Below are 21,613 nucleotides of genomic sequence, written 5' to 3' on the forward strand. Positions count from 1 at the left end.
AATTTGAGCCACAGTTTTTATTATGTCTCTTAAATTTGAAAGCAAAAGAGGAGGCAGTGGTTGGTTACATTGTTTTCAAGGAAAGCATACCAGTTTGTTTAGGGGCCAGGGCATGAAATGTTACTCCCTTTCCATTGAAAAGAAAGGAGAGTCATGTGCTGCAGCTACTATTGTGATCTAGTCAGGGTTGCTGTGTCTTTCTGTGTCAGTTGCACAGAGAGAAAAGATTTAGGCAAATCCAAAGAAAAAACTAACCTTGCAGCTGTCTGAGAAAACCTTCCTATTACTGGTCCTAGTGGTTAGGGGAACGGAAGTCTTTGTAAGAAAGGGAGGCTGGAGCAGATAAAGGAGCAGCCTGGGCACCTGTTGATGGCAGGCAAGCCAGATGTCCTGCTTGCCTTCACGAGCTTCGTGGGGCGGTTAGACCCAGTAAACGTTAAAGAAACAGCAATAAAATCAGTCTAATAAAGCTTAGGGTTTAACAACAGTATGGGTTAGAGAAAAAGAGGACTATTTGTTTTTTAATGCGTATGTTTAAGCATGAAACTCCAGTGGAGAACTTTATTTTTGAGAGAACAAAATGAGGATTAGTGTGCATTTTTCTATTTTGGGGATAGCCAGGCTATAACTTAAACCATATGTCATGGGTCAGGAGTAAAAAGACCTATCTCTGACAAGGAATGACCATAACCAGGTGCTACCATCCTCTAATTACAGGATGAAGATGCTGTCTTAGTTGAAATAGTGTCATGGGCACTGAATGATGGGCCATCCTAATGCAACAAGAGAAAATTAATACCACCTAATGGTGGCATGCTTACATTTTCTGTCTCCCTCTTTGCCTCTCTCCTTGTCTGCCTCCCTTCTTCCTTCACTTTTGCAAGTTTTTTTTTCTTTTTCTTTTCTTTTTTCCAGAGAAGGCAGGATTTATTACTTGCAGCAAGTAAGGAAAACACCTGCTTTCCCAAAGCGGTGTCTCTGCAAGTATTTTTTGCTTGTTCATTTTCAAGCCATGGTTTGGGTGCCGGGAACGTGCAGGCAGTGAACCACACAAACGTTGATCCCAAGTTGTGGAGCTTACATTGCAGAAGGAGAGCAGGAAGAGATGGATGATAGACAAGTATACCCATAAATGAACAAGACGATTTCAGAAACCATACATGTCATTAGGAAAATAAGATGGGGTGATGTGACAAAGGGGTTGGAGGAGAACTCCTTTAACGTGTTCCTCAGCGAAGCCACTGGGAAGAGGTAACATCTACGAGGAGATCAGTTCCGACCAAAGGAGCCAACCTGGAGGAGAGCTGGGGAAGTGCTTCCAGGCAGAAGGATCAGCCAGTGCGAAGTCTCTAGAGTAGGGATAAGCTCTGTGTGTAACTGAAGCCTAGGAAGAAGACGCCATTGTGGCGGGAGAGTCCTGACCAAGAGGGAAATGCCAGGAGAGGCTGGGGAGGTGGGACCAGGTCACACAGGCTCTTGTAAACCCACCTCAAATCTTCCTTCAAGCTGAACTCAGCAATCCCAAAGCTCCCTCCAACTGCTCCAGGCTAAATTCAACTCCTTTATGAAACCTATAGCATGTACCATCTACATAAGGGGTCAGCCAACTGTAGCTCACGGGTGAAATCCAGCTTGCCATCTGCCTTTGTAAATAAAGTTTTATTGGCACACAGTCATGCCCACTCATTACGTATTGACTGTGGCTGCTTTTAAATTAGAAGGGCAGAGTTGTATGGTTGTGATGGAGACAGTATGGACCCTAACCTGATCCACAGATTCCTTCTAAGTACTTCAGTTGCATAATCCTACAATGGCATTTATAGATATGACTTGTTTTCTGTGTCTTTGTGTCATCTCTCCAATGGCTCAGTAAGCTTGCTGAAACTGGGGGAAGCCGTACTGCTGAAGGGTTAGGGGCTTGGGCTCTGCAACCAGCTTGTCCAGGTTTGGGTTTCCGCTGGACCACTAAATAGGGACCTCCATGGGCTCATTAATTAAATTCTCTGTGCCTCAGTTTCCTTGTCTCTTTCCTACCCCATAAAGTTATACATGGATTAAATGAGGTAATGACCACGAGCACACAGGAAGTGCTCAATAAAGGTCTGTTTTATGGGAGTTCTGCACTCGGCACACAGATGCTCCCTCATGGTGGATGACGTTGGCTTTCCAAGAAGACTCTCATGCCTTGCTTTCAATTTCTTTGATAATGGAGGGGCAGAAATAATTGAAATATATTAAGCAAAAACTTAAATTTCTAATATACTGCCTACACCCATCATTTTTAAGTGAGACTGGCCCATCAGGAAATACTCTACATTCTCCGTCCCGGGGACTCATCTCTATTCTGTAGGACCGAGGGGGGAGCCTGCTTCCTTGGGCCAGCTGAAGCTGGCCTGGCTTCCCAGTGATCGAATCTCAAATGACTCCTTTTGGTTCATAAAGCAGAAATCTTAAGGAAAAAGAAAACTCCATGGGAGATATTTTTGTATTTGGAGAAGCTATTTTTCTTTTAGAAACCTTGACTCAAGACCTATGCATTCCAGATGTCTGAGGACGGTTAAGGCCAACAGCCTGTGGTGGTCAGGGAGGTGCTGGGCTGCACGAAGTGTCTGCTCTGTGCAGCGCTTAGTCACTGTGGTGGGGAGAGGCTGGAAGAGAAGAACTAATTAATTCCAACAACAATTTTGCATTCACTCACTGTGTGTGACCTGGAATGAGTCACTTCACCTCTTTGATTCAATTTTTCCATCTGTAAAATGGGGATGATAATAGATGTATAATGAATAGAGATAATGTGTGTGAATATAGCTTGTGAACTTCAAAGCACCATTAAAAATCTGAGAATAAATGTTACAGATCTGTCTCCTCGTGGTTACTTTTAAAGTATGGTGAGCTATAAATATCTTGGGATTAAAAAGCAGTGGTGTTTTAACTAACATCCTTCTAGTCATTAAAGTAGATATTCTAGTATAAAGATATAAAAGCAAAGGGAATATATATATGTAACCCTATGTAAAAATAGAAAAATCTCATATATATGAAAATGTAAATAAAATATATTATTATATATTTATATTTATAATATATGTAATTTATAACGTATAATATAATGTATATTATATATATTTTATATATCTATAAAAGGTTTCCCGTAGGGAACCTTAAAGTGGCATGATTCAAGGTAATTCCTTCTGTCTGAATGTCTCAAACTCTTTGCTAATTTTTTATTCTTGGTGGGGGCAGGGGGAGGTTATCCTACTCCCCTCTTGGCTAATAGGATTTCTATTCTATTCTGAATAGACAAGGTACCCCTACTTTTACACTTCCTCAGCTTTCCCCTGAACTCCAAATGTTGCATTTTACCAAATCCAAGATACCAACGTAAACTCCTCAATACATTTTTGTACCACTAAGAAAGAAACACCACCAATTAAGCTCTGACACTCCATAGATTAAATGATACATTCCAATATCAAAGATGCTAAAACGTGAGAAATATGGAGCTCAGGAATCTATCAAACAGCTTTTTAAAGAATACGTGCAAAAATAAGAACACGAATGGATGTATTCTGGGATAGCAATTATAGAACTTAATGTTTGTATTCCTTAGTGACCAGATTAATAACAGTTAGCATTCAGCTATGTCATGCTTTGGCCCAAAACATAAGTTTACACAATTGTCTCATGATGTTTACAACCGCCTTGAAGGATAGGAAGAGTAAATATTATAATCTCAGTTTATCAGATAAAGAAACTGAAGTCCAGAGAGGTTAGTAGCTAGGTCAGAGTGACACCGCGCCCAAGCTGGGAGGGGTCTGCCATACCCAGTCCAGGGATTTGTTTTCTTCGTATTTAGATCTTGGTTGTTTTAGGAGTAACAATTGTCATTTTATGATGATCTAAAGAACACAGAGTTCAGATAAGAAAACAACTTCTGAGAGTTTTAAAGTCTGAGGAAAAAATAATTCATAAACAAAGAACTACATGCCTTGAAATTAAAATAAGACACACTACTGCAGACATGGGAAGGCTTACTTTGAAAAGGCCCTTCCAATGCACATGGGGTTTAGCTGAGCTGCTGTCATAGCGTCTAACTCAATGTAGATAGAGTCAGACATTCTGTGCCAGGGATGGTCTGGGAGCCGATGGCTGGGAGATGAAGCCATGTGTGAGTGACTCCTTGAGAGCAGATTATCTCAGGATGGGAAGTTGGATGGTGAGGTTTGGAGTAATGAAAATGCGTGAGATTTGGGGAAATCTGAGAGCCACAAAAGGAACGCAGACACTTAGAAAGCCGGGACAGCCGAAATGGAGCATGTGTCCTGAAATATACCAGGGGAGGCCGGGGTAATTCTGTGAGCAGTTCTGGGCTGCAGAGATTTGGGAGGAAAACACATACACCTAAGGCAGAGGTGAGGTTTAGAGCCAGCTTCTATTTCATCAGGAACCAAAGAAGCTGGGAGAAATAACTTAGGCATTTGGTTCATTAGGTAGAAATGAAGACAGTGTAGCAAGGAAGAGCTGTGATTAAAATGGTGGGTATCAATACTAGGCTTGTATTTGCAAGGCTACCCATTAGCAGCTGTTGATTTCTTCAACAACTGAGCATTTCAGTTGAAGCAACCAGGTAAGTGAGGGCACTTGGCTATAGCTGAAGGGGGTCAACCTATTTGGCCTTTCCCGAGCTTGATAAGGAAGGGTAAACAGGAGGAGGCAAGCCTGTACTTAGGAAAGGAAAGCTGGGGATCTGAGATAATTACAGAATAAGCTGACATGTATAGAGTAATCTCAAGGGCTGGAAGCGATACCAATGTGACTTTATCTTAATCCCTCTAGCAGTCCTATGAAATAGACACTCCTGTTTCCATTTTACTGCGGCAAAACTGAACTCAAAAAGCTGGACTGACTTGCCCAAGGTCATCATAATGAGCAGGAGTCTGCATTTATCTGATACCAAAGCCTTTGAGGATAGCACGCTGCCTCTGATATGCTGATTGAGGGTGTGAACAAATTAACTTTAAAAAAGAAATGGAGTGCGTGCTCCCATGCTCTGTACTTTTTAAAAATAAAATATAACTGTTGAAATAAGCACACACAGTAGCTTGCCCCTAATTGGCTAGCACGGATAAAGAGGGTTTAAAATAATAAATATGGAAAATAATTGTGAGATAAAGCAGCGCTTACTGTCTCACCATGGCGTGGCGCCCTTAACAACCGTTGTTCTCAGTTTTTGCTTAAACGTGCGTGGACAGTTTGTGAGGAATCAGAAGACCTGCCTGCCTGCCACGCTTTCAAGGGGGCTGTGAGGGCCTCCAGCTGAAATGGTTTTTCAGCATTTATAGGAAGGCTTTGCCCTGGATGTCAAGGTCCTGCCTAGCGCTCTGTCCGGAAATGGCTGTAATGCATCGGCCTTCTAAGCACTTTTAGTGAGCTCTCAGATTCCCTACTCACTCGGCTTCTCTGCATCTTCTTTGCAGCTGGGAGAACTGCTTTTCTGCTCCACACAGCTTTCAACTTGACAAATGCGACTTGGCATAAATGTCCCTGTAGCCTTTTTAGCTTGCTCTTTTCAGAGCAAAAGCAGAAAGGAAAAAAAAAAAAAAAAAAAAGCAAGAATAGGAAAATTACAATTACACGATGTGTAGATCCTATGGCCTGATTTCCCTGGCAACCACCCTTTCTAACTCCCCTTGAATCCTGAAGCTGGTGTCAAAGTTAATTTGCTTAAGATTGCTGAAAAATTACCTATCAAGGACCAGAGTAAATACCTACCTCTTTTTAAATAGGGCTAATACCCATGGCCACATCTCTCTCCAAATAACATTTTAAAATACCCTTGAATAGAACGTTGTAAACAGTGCTATTTGATGGTGATGCATTCGCTGCTACCCTGTGGAATTATTCTCACCCACGTATGTTTACAGGTATCTACGGGGTACCTTGCACCATAGCAGTGCCAGGGCGATACACCAAAGACATTTCACAAAACACAGTCTGGTCTCAAAGGGGTTTACAAGTTTTAAGCGGATCGGGCAAATCTGGGGGGTGGATGAAGGAAAAGAGTAAAAATAGCTTTAACGCGAATCCAGCTAAGTCGAGTGTTAGATTTCAGTACCTCCGAATTACCTACTGGCTTTGTAGTTGGTTCTTATGAATCCTCTTCTTGGTGCTAAAACTGTTCCTTTGGAGTTGAATGTATCTGTGCAAATGCAAAGTGCATTTCCATTGGGAAATGGCACTGCAGGAGAAATGTGCAGGGGCAAGGTCTGTGACCCCTCAAAGGAGGGGAAGGACCCATGGGCCTTTGTGGGGCTGGCAGAAAATATTGCTGAGGTGATGCTCACGTCAAAGGGGGCACGATCTGTTGGGAAGATACCCCTGTGATACCAGAACAAGAAATAGTAACTACGGTACTATATTCCAGTATCATATGAGGAGAGGGGAGGAAAACACATTTTATTCATTGTCTACCCTGTATTTTGATTGTAGTGAACGTCTGTGGCTTCTGCTACCCAGTTCTACTTCTGATTCTTGGTTTCACATCCCACGATTTTGCTTTGGGGAAACCTTGCTCCCCCCCACTTGAGGTCTCCATATGTCTCAGGAGTAGCAGAGGCCTTGGCATATCACGTTCCCCAGCTCTATTGCTTGTCTCATGGCTGAGCGTGTGATGTCAGGCTGTTCAATCAGCAGGCATCTCCCGACCTTTGCTTGGAAGCTGGGACAAAGATTGTTCCTCTCCTGCAGTATATCTATAGGGAAGCAATTAGCTTCAGGACCCACTGGCAGCCGTTTTACATTCCCTGCTACACAAACATTATCTCAGGTAATACGAAACCCCAGCATGGTTAGTCATTCCACTGAAAAGATGAGAGAGTTGAGACTTATGCTTTAAATAACATCCTCGAAAATTTATAGCTAGTAAACCGTAGTCAGAATTGAAAGGCACATTTGTCTCACTCAAATTTCTATGATCTTTTCATCATATCATCATATCATTCTGTAACCTTCAACACTTAGTAATTTTCCATTAAACATAAAACTCAAACATCAAGTTGCTGGGAGATACAACACTATAACATTTTGAAACCTGTAACAAGTAGTGAGGGTTGGCTGCTTGGAAGAACCGAAAGACTTTAAAAAATAATGCCCGCAGAACACCCGTCACCCAGCAGTTATAGCTGGCTACAAGTTTGAGTGAAATATAAGCAAGAACATAATTCTAATAGATAGCAAGATAAAAACACCAGAGGTTTAGGTCTACGGTAAATATATGTATTTCCACTGACTATACAGAGATAAGCTAATTTAGAGTCCTTAGTTTTTAATGCAACTGTTCATTTCTCACATGTCTTTCTGACATATTGGAGGCATGTCTGTTGGCTTGCCATGGCTAGCTAAGCCATCATATTTTTCCATTATTTTTGCAGTCACTAGCATGTAGGTTTCTGTACTATAATTCCATGACTCGAATCCCCTGAGGCAAACTAGACTTCTGTGTCTGGTGTTCAGAAGCAGCGAAGTGGGTAGAAGGTTAGTGAGCTTCCTCCTGGGGTCAATAGAAGCCCAGGTGTAGAAATACCATTCATCAAAAGTAAACTTCAGTGTTGGCTAAAATTTTATGAATCTCCCAGCATGTATGGAGACCCCAGTCCTTGTCAAATGCTTATGAGCATGGATCTTTCTCCTTAGAATGTAAAGTCTGATCATCTTATTAGGAGCAACTGTTAAAGCTCGTTTAGAGTCTAAAAACTATCAAGTCCATCATCTCCGGTATTAATACTTCATTTCCAAATTATGAATTTTGAAATGAATTTCAGCAAATATTTTCCTTTAGTTTATCATGAATTTGGGGATATTAAGTTTCTCAGATGATGCTATAAATTATTATACTTGTGAAGCATTCACTTAGGTCTTTGGCATCTATTAAATAAAACTCAGCAGATTTAAGAAGAGACCCAAGTAAAGATTTCCTGCTTTTCATCGCTATCATATGATTACTACTGCATCTTGGTGATGTTTGGACTTTTTATTCCAAGTTACGTTTACAACACCTGAAAGTGTACTGCATTCAAATGGACCCAAACAGAATCCTTCCTTCCTGAATACCACACTCTAATATAACCATACGATCATCTTTCAAATTACGTGAATCTAGAAAGAACTGAATAATATTTTGAGTGTCCTTTGCACATGTGTAACACAAAATTCCACGTTAATAATCCTTGTATGGGGAAACTGTCTCTTGAGGATTTGTACTTTAAGCCTATATTTCAACCCACTTCCTCTAGACAGCATGATATCTAGAGCTAAGAGGAGTTGTCACTAGAGCCTGGGCACAGATGAGTGATACACCCAACAGCTACCTGAACCAGGATTTCCAAACTAGCTCAAGCTCCAGTGAGAGGGCGTGTCCCACCTGGAGTATTCATTGTAGGGTTTGAGGTAAGGTTTCTTAGACCAAACTTTACGATGGTATTCTTTTCCTTTGCTTAGTGGTTAGGCTGGAGGTAACATTACAATACCATTTCTTTTGTGATGTTTCCAAAATACTGTTAAAGTCTTCACTCACTTCTCCGATACGTATTTGTTATTCAACGTATATTATTGTGGAGTAGCTGCTTCTTTAGTCACAGGGGACACGGCAGTGTATAAACAGGAAAAACAATTGCCTTCGTGGGGGAAGGAGGAAAAGGACATTCATATGATAAATAAAATGTACGTTACATGGTGAATGTGCTGTGGAGAAAAAGGAAGCCGGGGAGGGGGACCAGAGGGTACGTGTGGGCGGGATGTGCAGTGTTGAAGGGTGTGCACAGACCTGGAAGGTCTCACTGAGAAAGAGACCTCCCAGTACAGATCAGCACGATGGGGGGCGAGGGATTAGCCCTGAGATCTGTAGGGTGAGTGCTCAAGGCTGAAAGAAGAGTGAGAAGGTCCTGGGGGGAGGCCAGGTGGGAGGGAGAGGCGACTGTAGGTGAGCACAGCTGTGTGTGATGGTGGGTGTGATGGCAATCAGGTGTGGGGTGCAGATCATGTGGGCTTTGCAGGCCATGGTGATGACCGTGGCTTTGACTCAGGGTGAGATGGGAATAGATCGGAGGTTTTGATGAGAGATGGGACACTTTCTGGCTTAAGAGGATCACTTCCGGTGCTGGTTGAGAATGGCTCGAAGGGGGTAAGGGTAGGATCAGAGGGACAGTGTGGGGGGCTTATGCAGTCATCCAGACTAGAGTGGAGGTGAGGGATGCTGGTGGTGGAGGAGGAGATGGGGAGAAGATAGGGCCAGCGGGTTTCTTAACGATGATCGGGACATGGGTGTTGCAGGTAAGAGGGGAGTTATGAGAGACTCCAAGGCTTTTGGCCTCATCAGTGGGATGGAGTGAATTCCCATTAGCTGAGATGAGGAGGCCCAAGGGAGGTGCAGAGATGGGGGACGAAGCTTAGGAGTTCAGTTGGGGACGCGTTCAGTTTGAGATGCCCACGAGACATCTCAGTAGAGAGACTGAATGGGGATGTGGGTATCCAAGCCTGGGAGTTCAGGTAATGTGGCTGGGAAACCAAATGTGGGCAGTCCCATGGTATTTAAAGCTCTGAGAATAATGAGGTGATCTAAGAAATGTAAAAGAGGGCTTCCCTGGTGGAGCAGTGGTTGAGAGTCCGCCTGCCGATGCAGGGGACACGGGTTCGTGCCCCGGTCCGGGAAGATCCCACATGCTGCAGAGTGGTTGGGCCTGTGAGCCGTGGCCGCTGAGCCTGTGCATCTGGAGCCTGTGCTCCGCAACGGGAGAGGCCACAGCAGTGAGAAGCCCGCGTACCGCAAAAAAAAAAAAAAAAAAAAAGAAATGTAAAAGAGAGAAGTGGCCCAAGAGATGTGCCCATTGGGCACTGATCCAACCTCAGGAGTTGGGGAGTTGGGCAGGAACAAGCAAGGTGTCTGAGAAGGGTCACCGAGGTGTGGTCCTCAAGGCTGAGTGTGGAGGGTTTGTTGAGGAGGAAGGAGTAATGAACTGTCACGGTGATTGTTCCCTGGTCTTAATCCCACTGGGGCACGAAATCAGCAAGGTTCATTTTAGCCCCGGGTCCTGAGCTGCTCTATCCGAAGGGTTCTGTGTTGTTAATCAGCTTTATCTTCCCAGCAAGCTGCTTCTTGAGTCCAAGGCTTTTGTTTTCTTCTTTCTCTCTCTCTCTAAAGCAGGAGCTTTTGAACACTTTTTAAACTATGTTTCACAGTAAGAAATACATCTTACTTTGGAAATGGGTGCATGCACATACGCCACTGAAAGAAAACTACTTAACCTCTCTGCATGCCACGCACTCTCTCTTCTATTTTCTTCTATTGTATTCTACTTAATTAAAAATAATGTTGTTTGTGACCCACTGGATTGATTTCACTAACCACTAATTGGTTGCGGCCATTGGTTTGAAAAACATTGTGTTTTAGAGCATCCAGTACTGAGCGCCGCCACACTCATTATTCATCAGAGAGACAATGTGATTCATCTTTGTTTCTCCCAAGGCACCTTCGATAAAGTAAATGCTTAAGACGTGCTTGCTTGTTGGCTGAATAGCTATGAGACCCTAAAGTAATACTCCTTGAATTGAGTGCTCCGGTTCTTAGTTACCTTTACATTTACTGATCGTATTTTTGTAGAAGAATATTTCTAAATGGCTGTCTATCTTCAGAATAAGGACAGACAGGAGTGTCTTTCTGAATGGGCCCCTGTGTAGCCGAGAGTCAGAGAATGCACTGGCCAGGGTTGGAGATGCCCTCCCAGAAGGAGTCGTCAGTCCATCAGCTGGGTTGGTACCACATGTGCAAAAGCAAGAGCAGGCAGCCTGATGCTTGAATGTATTTGCATGTTGTTTTTCTAAAAATTGACATATACTTGACTTACAATAGTATATTAGTTTCAGGTGTACAACATAGTGATTCAGTAGTTGTATAGATTATACTCCATATAAAGTTATTATAAAATATTGGCTATATTCCCTAAGCTGTACATTACACCCTTGTAACTTATTTTATACCTAGTTGTTTGCGCCTCTAAATGTAACACCTGAAATCACAAAACTGCTAGAAGAGAGCACAGGCAGTGCATTCTGACATCGTCTTAGCAATAATTTTTTTGGATCTGTTTCCTCAGGCAAAAGAAACAAACAAAAAAAGCAAATGGGACCTAATCAAACTTAAAAGTTTTGCACAGTGAAGGACACCATTAACAAAATGAAAAGGCATTTGCATGTTATTAATAAATAAATTAAAAGGCTTTCATTCACCTTAGAACAGCCCTGTCTTTTTATTCTAATTTATATGGTACTTGATGTCAATGTGAAACCTCTGTCATTTAAGAACTAGAGAGAAAAACCTATTAAATATCTATGACCAAAATAGACGGACTGGGACAAAAAATCATTAGGAATAACATGTTTTAGAATCTTGAAGTGTCCAAGTATAGAAATGATATATTATTCAACCTAGACGTTTCATTAAAGGAATCTTTAAGCACCTGGCACATAGTAAGCTCTCAATAAATGTTAGGTAATGTCTAAACCCTTCTCCACACAGCACACCTACAAACGTGGCACAGAAGAAAATGGAATGTTTTGCCACTATGTAATTCTTGCCCGGTTTTTCACGTACGGGGAAGGATCATAGTGACATGAATATAGTATAGAGTTTGGAATCAGGTAAAGCCGGGTTCAGATCTGACTCTACGACTTACCAGGTGTGATTTTGGCCCAGTGACCTTAATCTCTTTTAACCTCAGTGTTCTCAAACATCAAATGAGGACAGGAACACATACTCAGGGCCTTACTGTAAGGATAAAGATGGTATGAACTTACATATAAGTATTATATATATATATATATATATATAATGTCTATTAAATAAAAGTTGTTTTCGGAATTCAGAAGGTATTTTTGTGTAGAAATCATGTTGTAAGTGATGATTAAGTTCCCACGGGGAGCCAACCCCCTACAGCCTATTTAATTCATGATAGAGCTGAACCGTGGTGGACTGTGGAACTGTTCAAGGCTCTTTGAGCCTGGGGGTGGGAGGGGCTTGGGGTGGGAAGTTCCGTGCACTTGGGGGAATCTTCAGTGGCCTGTGAGTAAGGGACAGTGGATCAGTCAACGTTCTGAGAGCAGAACAGAATGAACAGAGATTTCTTTGAAGGAATTGGCACATGGTTTTGGTTTTGGGGGATGGCAAGTATGAAATCTGGTGGGCAGGCTGGTAGGGTGGAAACTCAGGCCAGAGCTGATGCTGCCGTCTGCGGGCAGAGCTGATGCTGCTTCTGGAAGAAGAGCTTTGCTCTTAGGCCTTTCACCTGATTGGACGAGGCCCGACCACATTATCAGGGGTCAGCACCTTTCCTTAGTCAACTGAATGTAGATTTTAATCTACACAATTCCTTCCCAGGGATGCCTGGATTAGTGTTTAAGTAAATAACTGAGTCCTCTAGCCTAGCCAGGTGGGGCACCCAGAACCAGCCATCACAGGTGGCGGCTTCTGGGGCGGCGGGCGTGAGACTCCAGGTGCAGACAGGACCACTCAGAGCTGGTTGATAGGCAGGCTGTCTTCGGTCGTGAGCTGTATGTGCTCTGTTCCTTCTCTAGGAGTTAGTTTGGGTCAAAACCTACAACGTAAATACCAGCTCCCTAACCGGCCTCTCAGGAGCCCCACAAACGCTGTCCAAGCAGAGGGAACCTCTGCTGTTTGGACTACAGACCCAGCGCCTAGCAGGGCACCCGCCAAGCTTGTGAATTTAATGGACAAGCTTTTAAGGGCAAGAGAGTCATTTGTGAAATTTCTGTTTCTTGTTGACAAATGAAGAGGAAAATCTACACATCACACCACACGAAATACATAGGATTCTCAGAGACCTATCTTTTGTTTAAGCTCTTCTGCATTCTAAAAGACCAAGAATTCCATAATGACCTGCCTTCATGGAACAAATATAGAGCTCACCTAAAAAAATAAAGAACTGCTCTGACAACCTGCCCATACTACTAATGCAACACGATCACAATATTTTAAAACCACTTGTTGACAAATCCGTCTCACCCACCCAACTGTAAGCTACTCGAGAGGCAGGATGACATCATTCCTCTGGCTGAGATTATGTCTTATTCCTGCCTGTATTTCCAGTTCCAAGCAGATTATCAAATAAGCTTAAAAAATAAAATGAGCTAAAAGTGCTCATGAAATCGTTTATTACATCACCTGAGTTATACCTGATGTTTGGATCAGTTGGGATGTAAGTGTGGGAACCTTCAGTCCTGGATTTTCCTCTATGAATAGCAGGGAAGAAGTCTGCCATCTGATATGCAGAGGTAGGGAGTGCCCTGTGCATGCAGGAGCTGGTGGCGGGGTGTAGTATCATGGCGGTGGGTTTGGGGGATCGAATGCATAGCCAGCATCCAGGAGAGAGTCGTTGGTGGCCTCTAGGGAGCTGCAACTGGGTGTTTCTGTGGAGGTCTGCCAATCAAGAAACCTGAGTATATCACTCGGTTTGTCAAATTCAATTCCTTCTCTTCAGACGAACATCTATTCACATCATGCTTTGATAAATGCCATCAATTACAAACGAAGAAACGGACACCCGGAATGTAAATTACAGCTTATACCGCTAATAAGTGGCAGAATTGGGCTAGAATTCAGATCTCTTCTCTCTAGGACCTGAGTGCTTTCAGCTTCATCATACTGCAACTACTTATCCTCTGAACTCAACAAAATGAGAAAATGATTCATCTTCATGACTTCTTTTCACAATTTGCAAAACTGTTTTGATCTCCTCTACGGATATGCAGAGAACAAAAATGGAGGTTGGCTCCTAGGTGTAGATGGGAAAAACCACAACAGAACGCAGTCTTTGGGAACTTACATTTTTTGTACAGCTTATACCAACATTTGTTTCACTCAGAGGAATCTGTGCAAACGAAATATAGCAAATAGAGACATGAAAGTGACATTGGCTTATAAATATAGGTATGTGTCATGTCTTGCATTGTATCATGAACCTAGACCGTGCCAACTTTTTATGATAAAAACTGTCATGAGGTAAGAATCTTATTCAAGATAATGAATGATTATCTTTGTAGAAGAGTCTTTGCTAATGGCATGCTCCATGATTCCTTCTAACCCCCAATATATATATATTTTTTAACATCTTTATTGGGGTATAATTGCTTTACAATGGTGTGTTAGTTTCCGCTTTATAACAAAGTGAATCAGTTATACATATACATATGATCCCATATCTCTTCCCTCTTGCGTCTCCCTCCCTCCCACCCTCCCTATCCCACCCCTCCAGGCGGTCACAAAGCACCGAGCTGATCTCCCTGTGCTATGCGGCTGCTTCCCACTAGCTATCTATCTTACGTTTGGTAGTGTATACATGTCCATGCCTCTCTCTCACTTTGTCACAGCTCACCCTTCCCCCCACCCCATATCCTCAAGTCCGTTCTCTAGTAGGTCTGTGTCTTTATTCCTGTCTCACCCCTAGGTTCTTCATGACATTTTTTTTCTTAAATTCCATATATATGTGTTAGCATACGGTATTTGTCTTTCTCCTTCTGACTTACTTCACTCTGTATGACAGACTCTAGGTTTATCCACCTCATTACAAATAGCTCAATTTCGTTTCTTTTTATGGCTGAGTAATATTCCATTGTATATATGTGCCACATCTTCTTTATCCATTCATCCGATGATGGGCACTTAGGTTGTTTCCATCTCAGGGCTATTGTAAATAGAGCTGCAATGAACATTGTGGTACATGACTCTTTTTGAATTATGGTTTTCTCAGGGTATATGCCCAGTAGTGGAATTGCTGGGTCATATGGTAGTTCTATTTGTAGTTTTGTAAGGAACCTCCATACTGTTCTCCATAGTGGCTGAACCAATTCGCATTCCCACCAGCAGTGCAAGAGGGTTCCCTTTTCTCCACACCCTCTCCAGCATTTATTGTTTCTAGATTTTTTATGATGGCCATTCTGACTGGTGTGAGATGATATCTCATTGTAGTTTTGATTTGCATTTCTCTAATGATTAGTGATGTTGAGCATCCTTTCATGTGTTTGTTGGCAGTCTGTGTATCTTCTTTGGAGAAATGTCTATTTAGGTCTTCTGCCCATTTTTGGATTGTAACATCCAATATTGACGGGAATTCTGGAATATTGTCTTTAGAATTCTCTCTCTCACACATACACGGACACATACCCACATTTCGTATTCAACGATGATGTTTTTCCAGTACAGAAGTTGTGAACTCCTACAAACAGTAACAACGCAGATATATTTCATTTGAGAAAGGCTTATTTTGGGTCTTTTTTCCCCTTTCTTTACCTTTTTGGTAATGAGTCAAACTGACCTGATTTGGGTTCTTCAGCTATTCAAGCCTCCTCCTGGTAATAAGGCTGGCCTGCTGCCTCCTCCTAGTAATGAGGCTGGCCTGCTGTAATTCATATACACCTCACTGCTGCTGGGTGAGGGGGCACTTAACCTCCCACTCAAGTTTGCAATTGTTTGTGCAGAGGAAGAAAAAATTTTGAATTAACAGAAAAGTGTTAAATTAAGCTCCACTTATGATATCCCATCTGGCAAAAAGTAATTATTTTCTTTTTTCTTGAGACAGAGTTGGACAACATCCAGAAAACAAAACAAACTCTTTTGTGTCAGAAAGTCCACAGGGAATTTTTTTTTTTTTTAAGGAGGACATAGTTCTTAAATCAGAAAAAGAAAATTAAGTGCTTCCTAGCTTCTAGCCAAACTAGTCAAATGTTCCGATATCACTGTAAGAAGTCCCAAACAGAAAATACTTTTAGTGGGTAGGTAGGACACTGTGGGGTAGGATGAGGCAGGAAAGGGGGGGATTTGTTCTCTTCTTCCGTCCAAAGTGCTTCTAGATGTAAAATTTGACCTGATTTCAGTTGTAATAAATATATGGGACACAGAGGCAACAGACACTCAGAAGTGGTTTTCCCTATCTGGTGTTTTAGGGATGGCTTTTTGAACAAGAATCACATAAGTAACAATTGATTTTTCTGTCCAATTTTGTAGGAGGCATAATTTTCTTGAATTTCCTATGGAGAAGTACATTTATTTGTTTTGATTTACAAAACATCCTTCCTTTGTTCTTATGTTATACAGAAACCAAAAGGAGACATAAAAATTGTATCCGGGAGGCATTTGGGGATCATGAAATAATTAAATCAGAAGTTTCTAGCACATGGATCAGTAAAAGTAGAGGGAAACTAGGGCATCTGACGAGCTTCCCCTTTGAAGCATTAACATAGGTTATCCCAGGTGGATTCAATTCAGATAAAATTTTAATATCTTTATTAAGGTACTTGAGGATATAGATTTATAAAAGATAGAGTGATTCATAAAAATTCTATTATTGCATTATTTTAATTAATGAAACTCAGTTGATAACATAACAAAAGCACTGACTGAAAGACTGATATATAAAAATAATATCTGCAATTTATTCAACTGATGAATTGGTTTAAAGATTTAATTACTGGGCGATTTATTTTGGCATCATTTGTAAAAAGCTAACAATGTGATCGTGAATGACGGTTGTCGATATGCATTGCTAACATCCTCGTTCCTCAATATGTAGAATGTGATCTTCCTGAACGCAGCGATTTTGTTTTGTTTAGTTCTTTATTCTCAGTATCTGGAAGTGCGCCCGGCATATGGTAGATGAGCATTAAACAATTGCTAAAGGAAGGAACACTGCCATGTAACGAAGCGTCTCACAGCTACTAAAAAGAATGGGGTGGATCTATTTACTGACATGGAGAGAAGACCAACACAGTTGACTTTTGAACAATGTGGGTTTGAACTGTGTGGGTCCACTTATATGTGGATTGTTTTTCAATAGTAGATGTTACAGAACTACACGATCCTGATTGGTTGAATCCAAGGATCTAGAACCTTAGATATGGAGGGACCGCCTATAGGAAGAGCTAACTATAAATTATATGCAAATTTTCTTCTTCGTGGGGGGTTGGCACCCCAACCCCCATGTTGTCCAAGGGTCAACTGCATATATAATAAAGTAAAAGGGCCACGTGCTGAATAGTATTTACAGTATAACACTCATACATACGCATATATTTTTGTGTTTGAGTACATGCAAGGAATATCAGAAAACACTAAAATGATAATAGTGGTGGCTATCTTTAGGATGTAGGAGGGGGGAGCCTGGGAAGCAGGGGGCTTTCACTTTTAACTCGGTACCATTCCGTACTGTCTGTATTTTTTTTCAGAATGAACATGTATCAATTTCATTACAAAATGAATTCTGTGGAAAAACCCCGAACGCACTTTTCTTTAAAAAAACAAAATCTGTGAAAAGTCCACCAATTTACAGTCCGTATAGATCTGGCCTTTCAGAATTTGCGTCGTCTTCACATGATCTCAGCCTACAGATTCTATTCCATCACTTGCAAAGAAAACCTAAGGAACAGGTTTTAACTGGAAACTGATGAAAGCTGGGTAGGAGAATCAGCAAGAACTATTATTAAAGCTATTTTTCTTTCCTGTATTTTCAGCTTGGGTTAGAATTTTGTATTTAAAGTTAAGAAAATGTACATGTAATCGTATGCAAAAACCCATATGTTCTGTATCGGTCTGTGTCACTTATTTTCAATGAGATAAAATAGCTTATTAAAGTTGAATTTTCCCGTTGGGTTTAGACGATTCAGCTGTTTATCCAGCAGCACTTTGCTTAAAAATAGATGGGATGACATTTGTGGGTGCTTTTAAAAAAATATCCTTTGGAGAAAGAAGCAGAACTCTAATGCCACTTTTACCATTTCCATTATGTAAGAAAGGCAAATTTTATGTTATGAGGACTTCATGTAACTTATTCTCCTTTCTAACAAATAAACTACAGCTCTTTTGAAACCACTCACGATCATTGGAGGTCTAAGGGCATCTCACCTGAGTTTTACTTTTTGGTGATTGAAATTCATTTAGCGGAAACCTCAAATATGGTTAGAAAGGGTTCCTTCTGATTGCATACGGAGATGTCTCTTTTTCACCCTTCTAATGATGTGCTTCCCCCCATCATTCTTTCATCAGCTATCTATTGAGTGCCTGCCATGTGGCAGGCTCTGTGGTTACAAACATGAATATAAAGACGATTTTGAGTGCATTTTACTTGACTTTATAGACCGATTTAATAATTAAAATTTAATAATTTTTACCAACCTGCCAAAAATAAGAAGTGGTTAATGTTACCTTAAACCTGCTGTCATCTGATTCCTTGGCGTCTAGGATAAGAATTAAAATAGGTTGAGCTGAAAATATACTGTCACCCCAAATTTCAAACCGAGTAGATAAGTCAATTAAAGTATGAAATATTAAAATCAGTGTTCCAATCTTGGTAGCATTGCTGATGTGACAAAGGATTACGACACCAGGAGGAAATGAAACCAAATGCATCACTTTCCCACCCAGAAAAATATACCTTTGTCAGAATCCTACCGCTCTTATTTATTTAAAAATGTACTTTAGGAGGAAATTGCATTTATTGGGTAATGTGAAAGAGGAAATCAGGTCTGTGTGAGGGCAGGGGTGTATGTCATCACCATGCCACATTTTTTTTTTTCAGTTATACATATACATGTATCTATTCTTTTTCAAATTCTTTTCCAATTAGGTTGTTACAGAATACTGAGCAGAGTTCCCTGTGCTATAGAGTAGGTGCTTGTTGGTTATCCATTTTAAACACAGCAGCGTGTACACGTCAATCCCAAACTCCCTAACTATCCCTCCCCACCACCCTTCCCCACCCTGGTAACCATAAGTTCTTTCTCTAAGTCTGTGAGTCTGTTTCTGTTTTATAAATAAGTTCATTTGTATCATTTTTTTTTTTAGATTCCACACATAAGCAATATCATACGATATTTCTCTTTCTCTGCCTGAGTTACTTCACTCAGTATGACAATCTCTAGGTCCATGCATGTTGCTGCAAATGGACCACGCCACATTCTTATCCTCTGTTTTTATGGACGTTTTCTCTGCATGATCATAAAAGTAATGGGAGTAGATTCTCTTTCACCCTTTGTCAGGTGTTCCCCTGACCCTGAATGCTGTCACACAGATGGCAGGTGAATGGTGTTTGCCCACTGGGGAGGAAGGGCACTTTCGCCCACCTGTTATGTGACTTCAATACCTGGCTTGCTCCACTGCGGGACTGCCACCTGCCCCTGCTCCAAGGTAGCCTGCTGCTCTGAGCCATCGCAGTCGGTGGTCAGTTTAAGCGGGAGAAAGAATTCTCAGGCACCCATTCATCCACAGCCCCTGGGAATCCACCTCTCAGAGGCAGCCTACCAGATGCATGGTTTCATCACTCTTGTAGTTTCCTTTTCTTAGATTCTGTGAATGCTTTTAACGGTCTGGCTCACCCTCCCCGCCAAGCGCAGGGACTTTGTGTTTTCTTTTGAATAGCAAGGTATAGTTCTGAGCGCGCCGTGGCATTCTGTAAAAATGATAAACGCTAATGATGAACAACGAAGCAGGCTCTCCAGGCTCTGGGGCTGGCTACAGGAGAGCTCAGAACGAGGGGAGAAATAAGTCCATTTCGGACACAAAGGCAAGATCTAGCCTCTCATTAGATCCAACTGCTCCGTGTGAAAATGTGTTAATAAAATAGGGCTGGGATTTTGTGAGGGAGGCATGCATGTGTGGACCAGGTTTTCAAGATGTGTTTTCCATCTTCTTCCCAGTTTGGGGTGTTATGATGTCATAAGACTTCAAAATCCAAACATGGTATTTTCTTTCTTCTTTCCTTTTTATGTTCAAACCTCTGCTATAATGAATTAGCTCTCCCTCCTCAATAACTTAGAGCGTTTATGTTTTTTCTATAAAAATGAACATAGGCGATACTTAAGTATATTCCCTCTTATGGTCCCTTCAACTTGATTTGTATGTGATTTTTGACTCTGTGAATACATTAATATGATCGAGTAATGAACAATATTAACTTTATATCTTATACAAATGTATCCTCCTCATAAACAAAACTTTCAAAAAATACTAAATTTTTTAAAAACCTTAGACTTGATTTAGAATTTTGTTTTGAGAAAGCAAAATATGCCAGCTTATAAAAGTCATGTGCAGTGATGAATGCAACACTACACGTTTTTCCCTCTGATTTCATGGTAGTTTAGAAACGAGCCAATTTTTGAAAAGCCCAGTACATGACTAGTTGATGACATCTAATTTCTTAGTCATTTTAAAATAATGTAGATTGGGATAGAGCCACAAAATTAAAACCATGGAAAGGAGAGAGAGAAGATCGGAACTGTGTTAGAATAACAGCCAACCCTTCAAAGCTTCCGTGAGTGGGTCAAAGAACTGAGTTTTCCTGATGTTTTAGCCCAACAAAATTATTCCCCTATCACAAACACAGGACTTAATTACAGAGTACTAAGAGGGAGTAACACTGTTACTAGTTTACTTGAAGTCAGGAAATATTAAAACGCTAGTTGTTCTTTCTTTAAGGCAATTTTCTTTAAAGCAATTCATCAGTTTTAATCAGGCCGATCAGGGTCTTTCAGATGTTAAGAAACAGCCCATTGCTTGGTTTATAAACAAATAAGACTAGAAATGCTCAGCAGTTGTAAAGCACAGAACTGACCATGGTTGGTACACATATCTGTATTGCCTACAACGGCAGGCATCGTGCCTTTTACAGGCGGAAAGTGTTCAAATTCTACATGTTCGATGTACGATGTAGGCATGTATCACCCTATCTGGTAGCCAGCTGCAACTTTTTCCTGTTCACAGTAATGAATAAACTCTTAGAGCTTGTTAACTATGTAATTCAAAGTTTACAAAGTACTTCAGGGACTGCCCTGGTGGTCCAGTGGGTAAGACTCCGCACTCCCAATGCAGGGGACCTGGGTTCTATCCCTGGTTGGGGAACTAGATCCCACACGCGTGCCACAACTGAGTCTGCATGCCACAACTAAAGATCCCACATGCCACAATGAAGATCCCGCATGCCCCAACCAAGACCCGGCACAGCCTAAATAAATTTAAAAATAGGATGTAGGATGAGGATAAAGTAGTTTATAATTTATTCCTGAGACTTCAACATACTAATTGGGCCTTTTGAATTGCTTGCTGTGGGCAGAGACTGTAGATATTTAATCACTTGATAATTTATTAGTGATGCATTTAATTATTATAAGATAACTTTTAAAATTGAAGAATAGTTGATTTACAATATTGTATTAGTTGCAGGTGTAGAGCATAATGATTCAGTATTTTTGCAGATTATACTCCATTATAGGTTATTACAAGATAATGGGTATAATTCCCTGTCCTACGCAGCATATCCTTGTTGCTTATCTCTTTTAAATATAGCAGTTTGTATCTGTTAATCCCATACCCCTAATTTATCCCTCTTCCCTTCCGTCTCCCCTTTGGCAACTATAAGTTTGTCTTCTTTATCTGTGAGTCAGTTCATATAATTTTATTCCCAATATGAACATGACATGTTTGACTACTGCTCTTACTATCCATTTTTATAAAAAAAGATAATAGTAGTAACCATTAATGATAGTAGCATGCATTGAACAT

At 41.1% G+C, this 21,613-nt stretch overlaps 1 protein-coding gene across 18 annotated transcripts in view; it reads right to left on the reverse strand.

Moving 5' to 3' along the window:
• The window catches only part of DLGAP1 (DLG associated protein 1), a 1,249,429-nt gene that overhangs the window by 257,980 nt on the left and 969,836 nt on the right, over positions 1–21,613 (reverse strand). Inside the window, exon 1 of one of the 18 annotated variants that reach the window (XM_067699624.1) lies at positions 5,452–5,546. The exons of the other annotated variants lie outside the window; for them this stretch is intronic. Within the exon in view, the coding sequence (XP_067555725.1) occupies positions 5,452–5,466 (15 nt within the window). The 5' untranslated portion in view covers positions 5,467–5,546. Of the gene's footprint in view, positions 1–5,451; positions 5,547–21,613 lie in introns of those variants that run through there. 18 annotated transcript variants of the gene reach the window in all.

Source organism: Pseudorca crassidens, chromosome 12 (genome assembly GCF_039906515.1).
Source record: "Pseudorca crassidens isolate mPseCra1 chromosome 12, mPseCra1.hap1, whole genome shotgun sequence".
In the NCBI taxonomy this organism is placed as follows: domain Eukaryota; kingdom Metazoa; phylum Chordata; class Mammalia; order Artiodactyla; family Delphinidae; genus Pseudorca; species Pseudorca crassidens.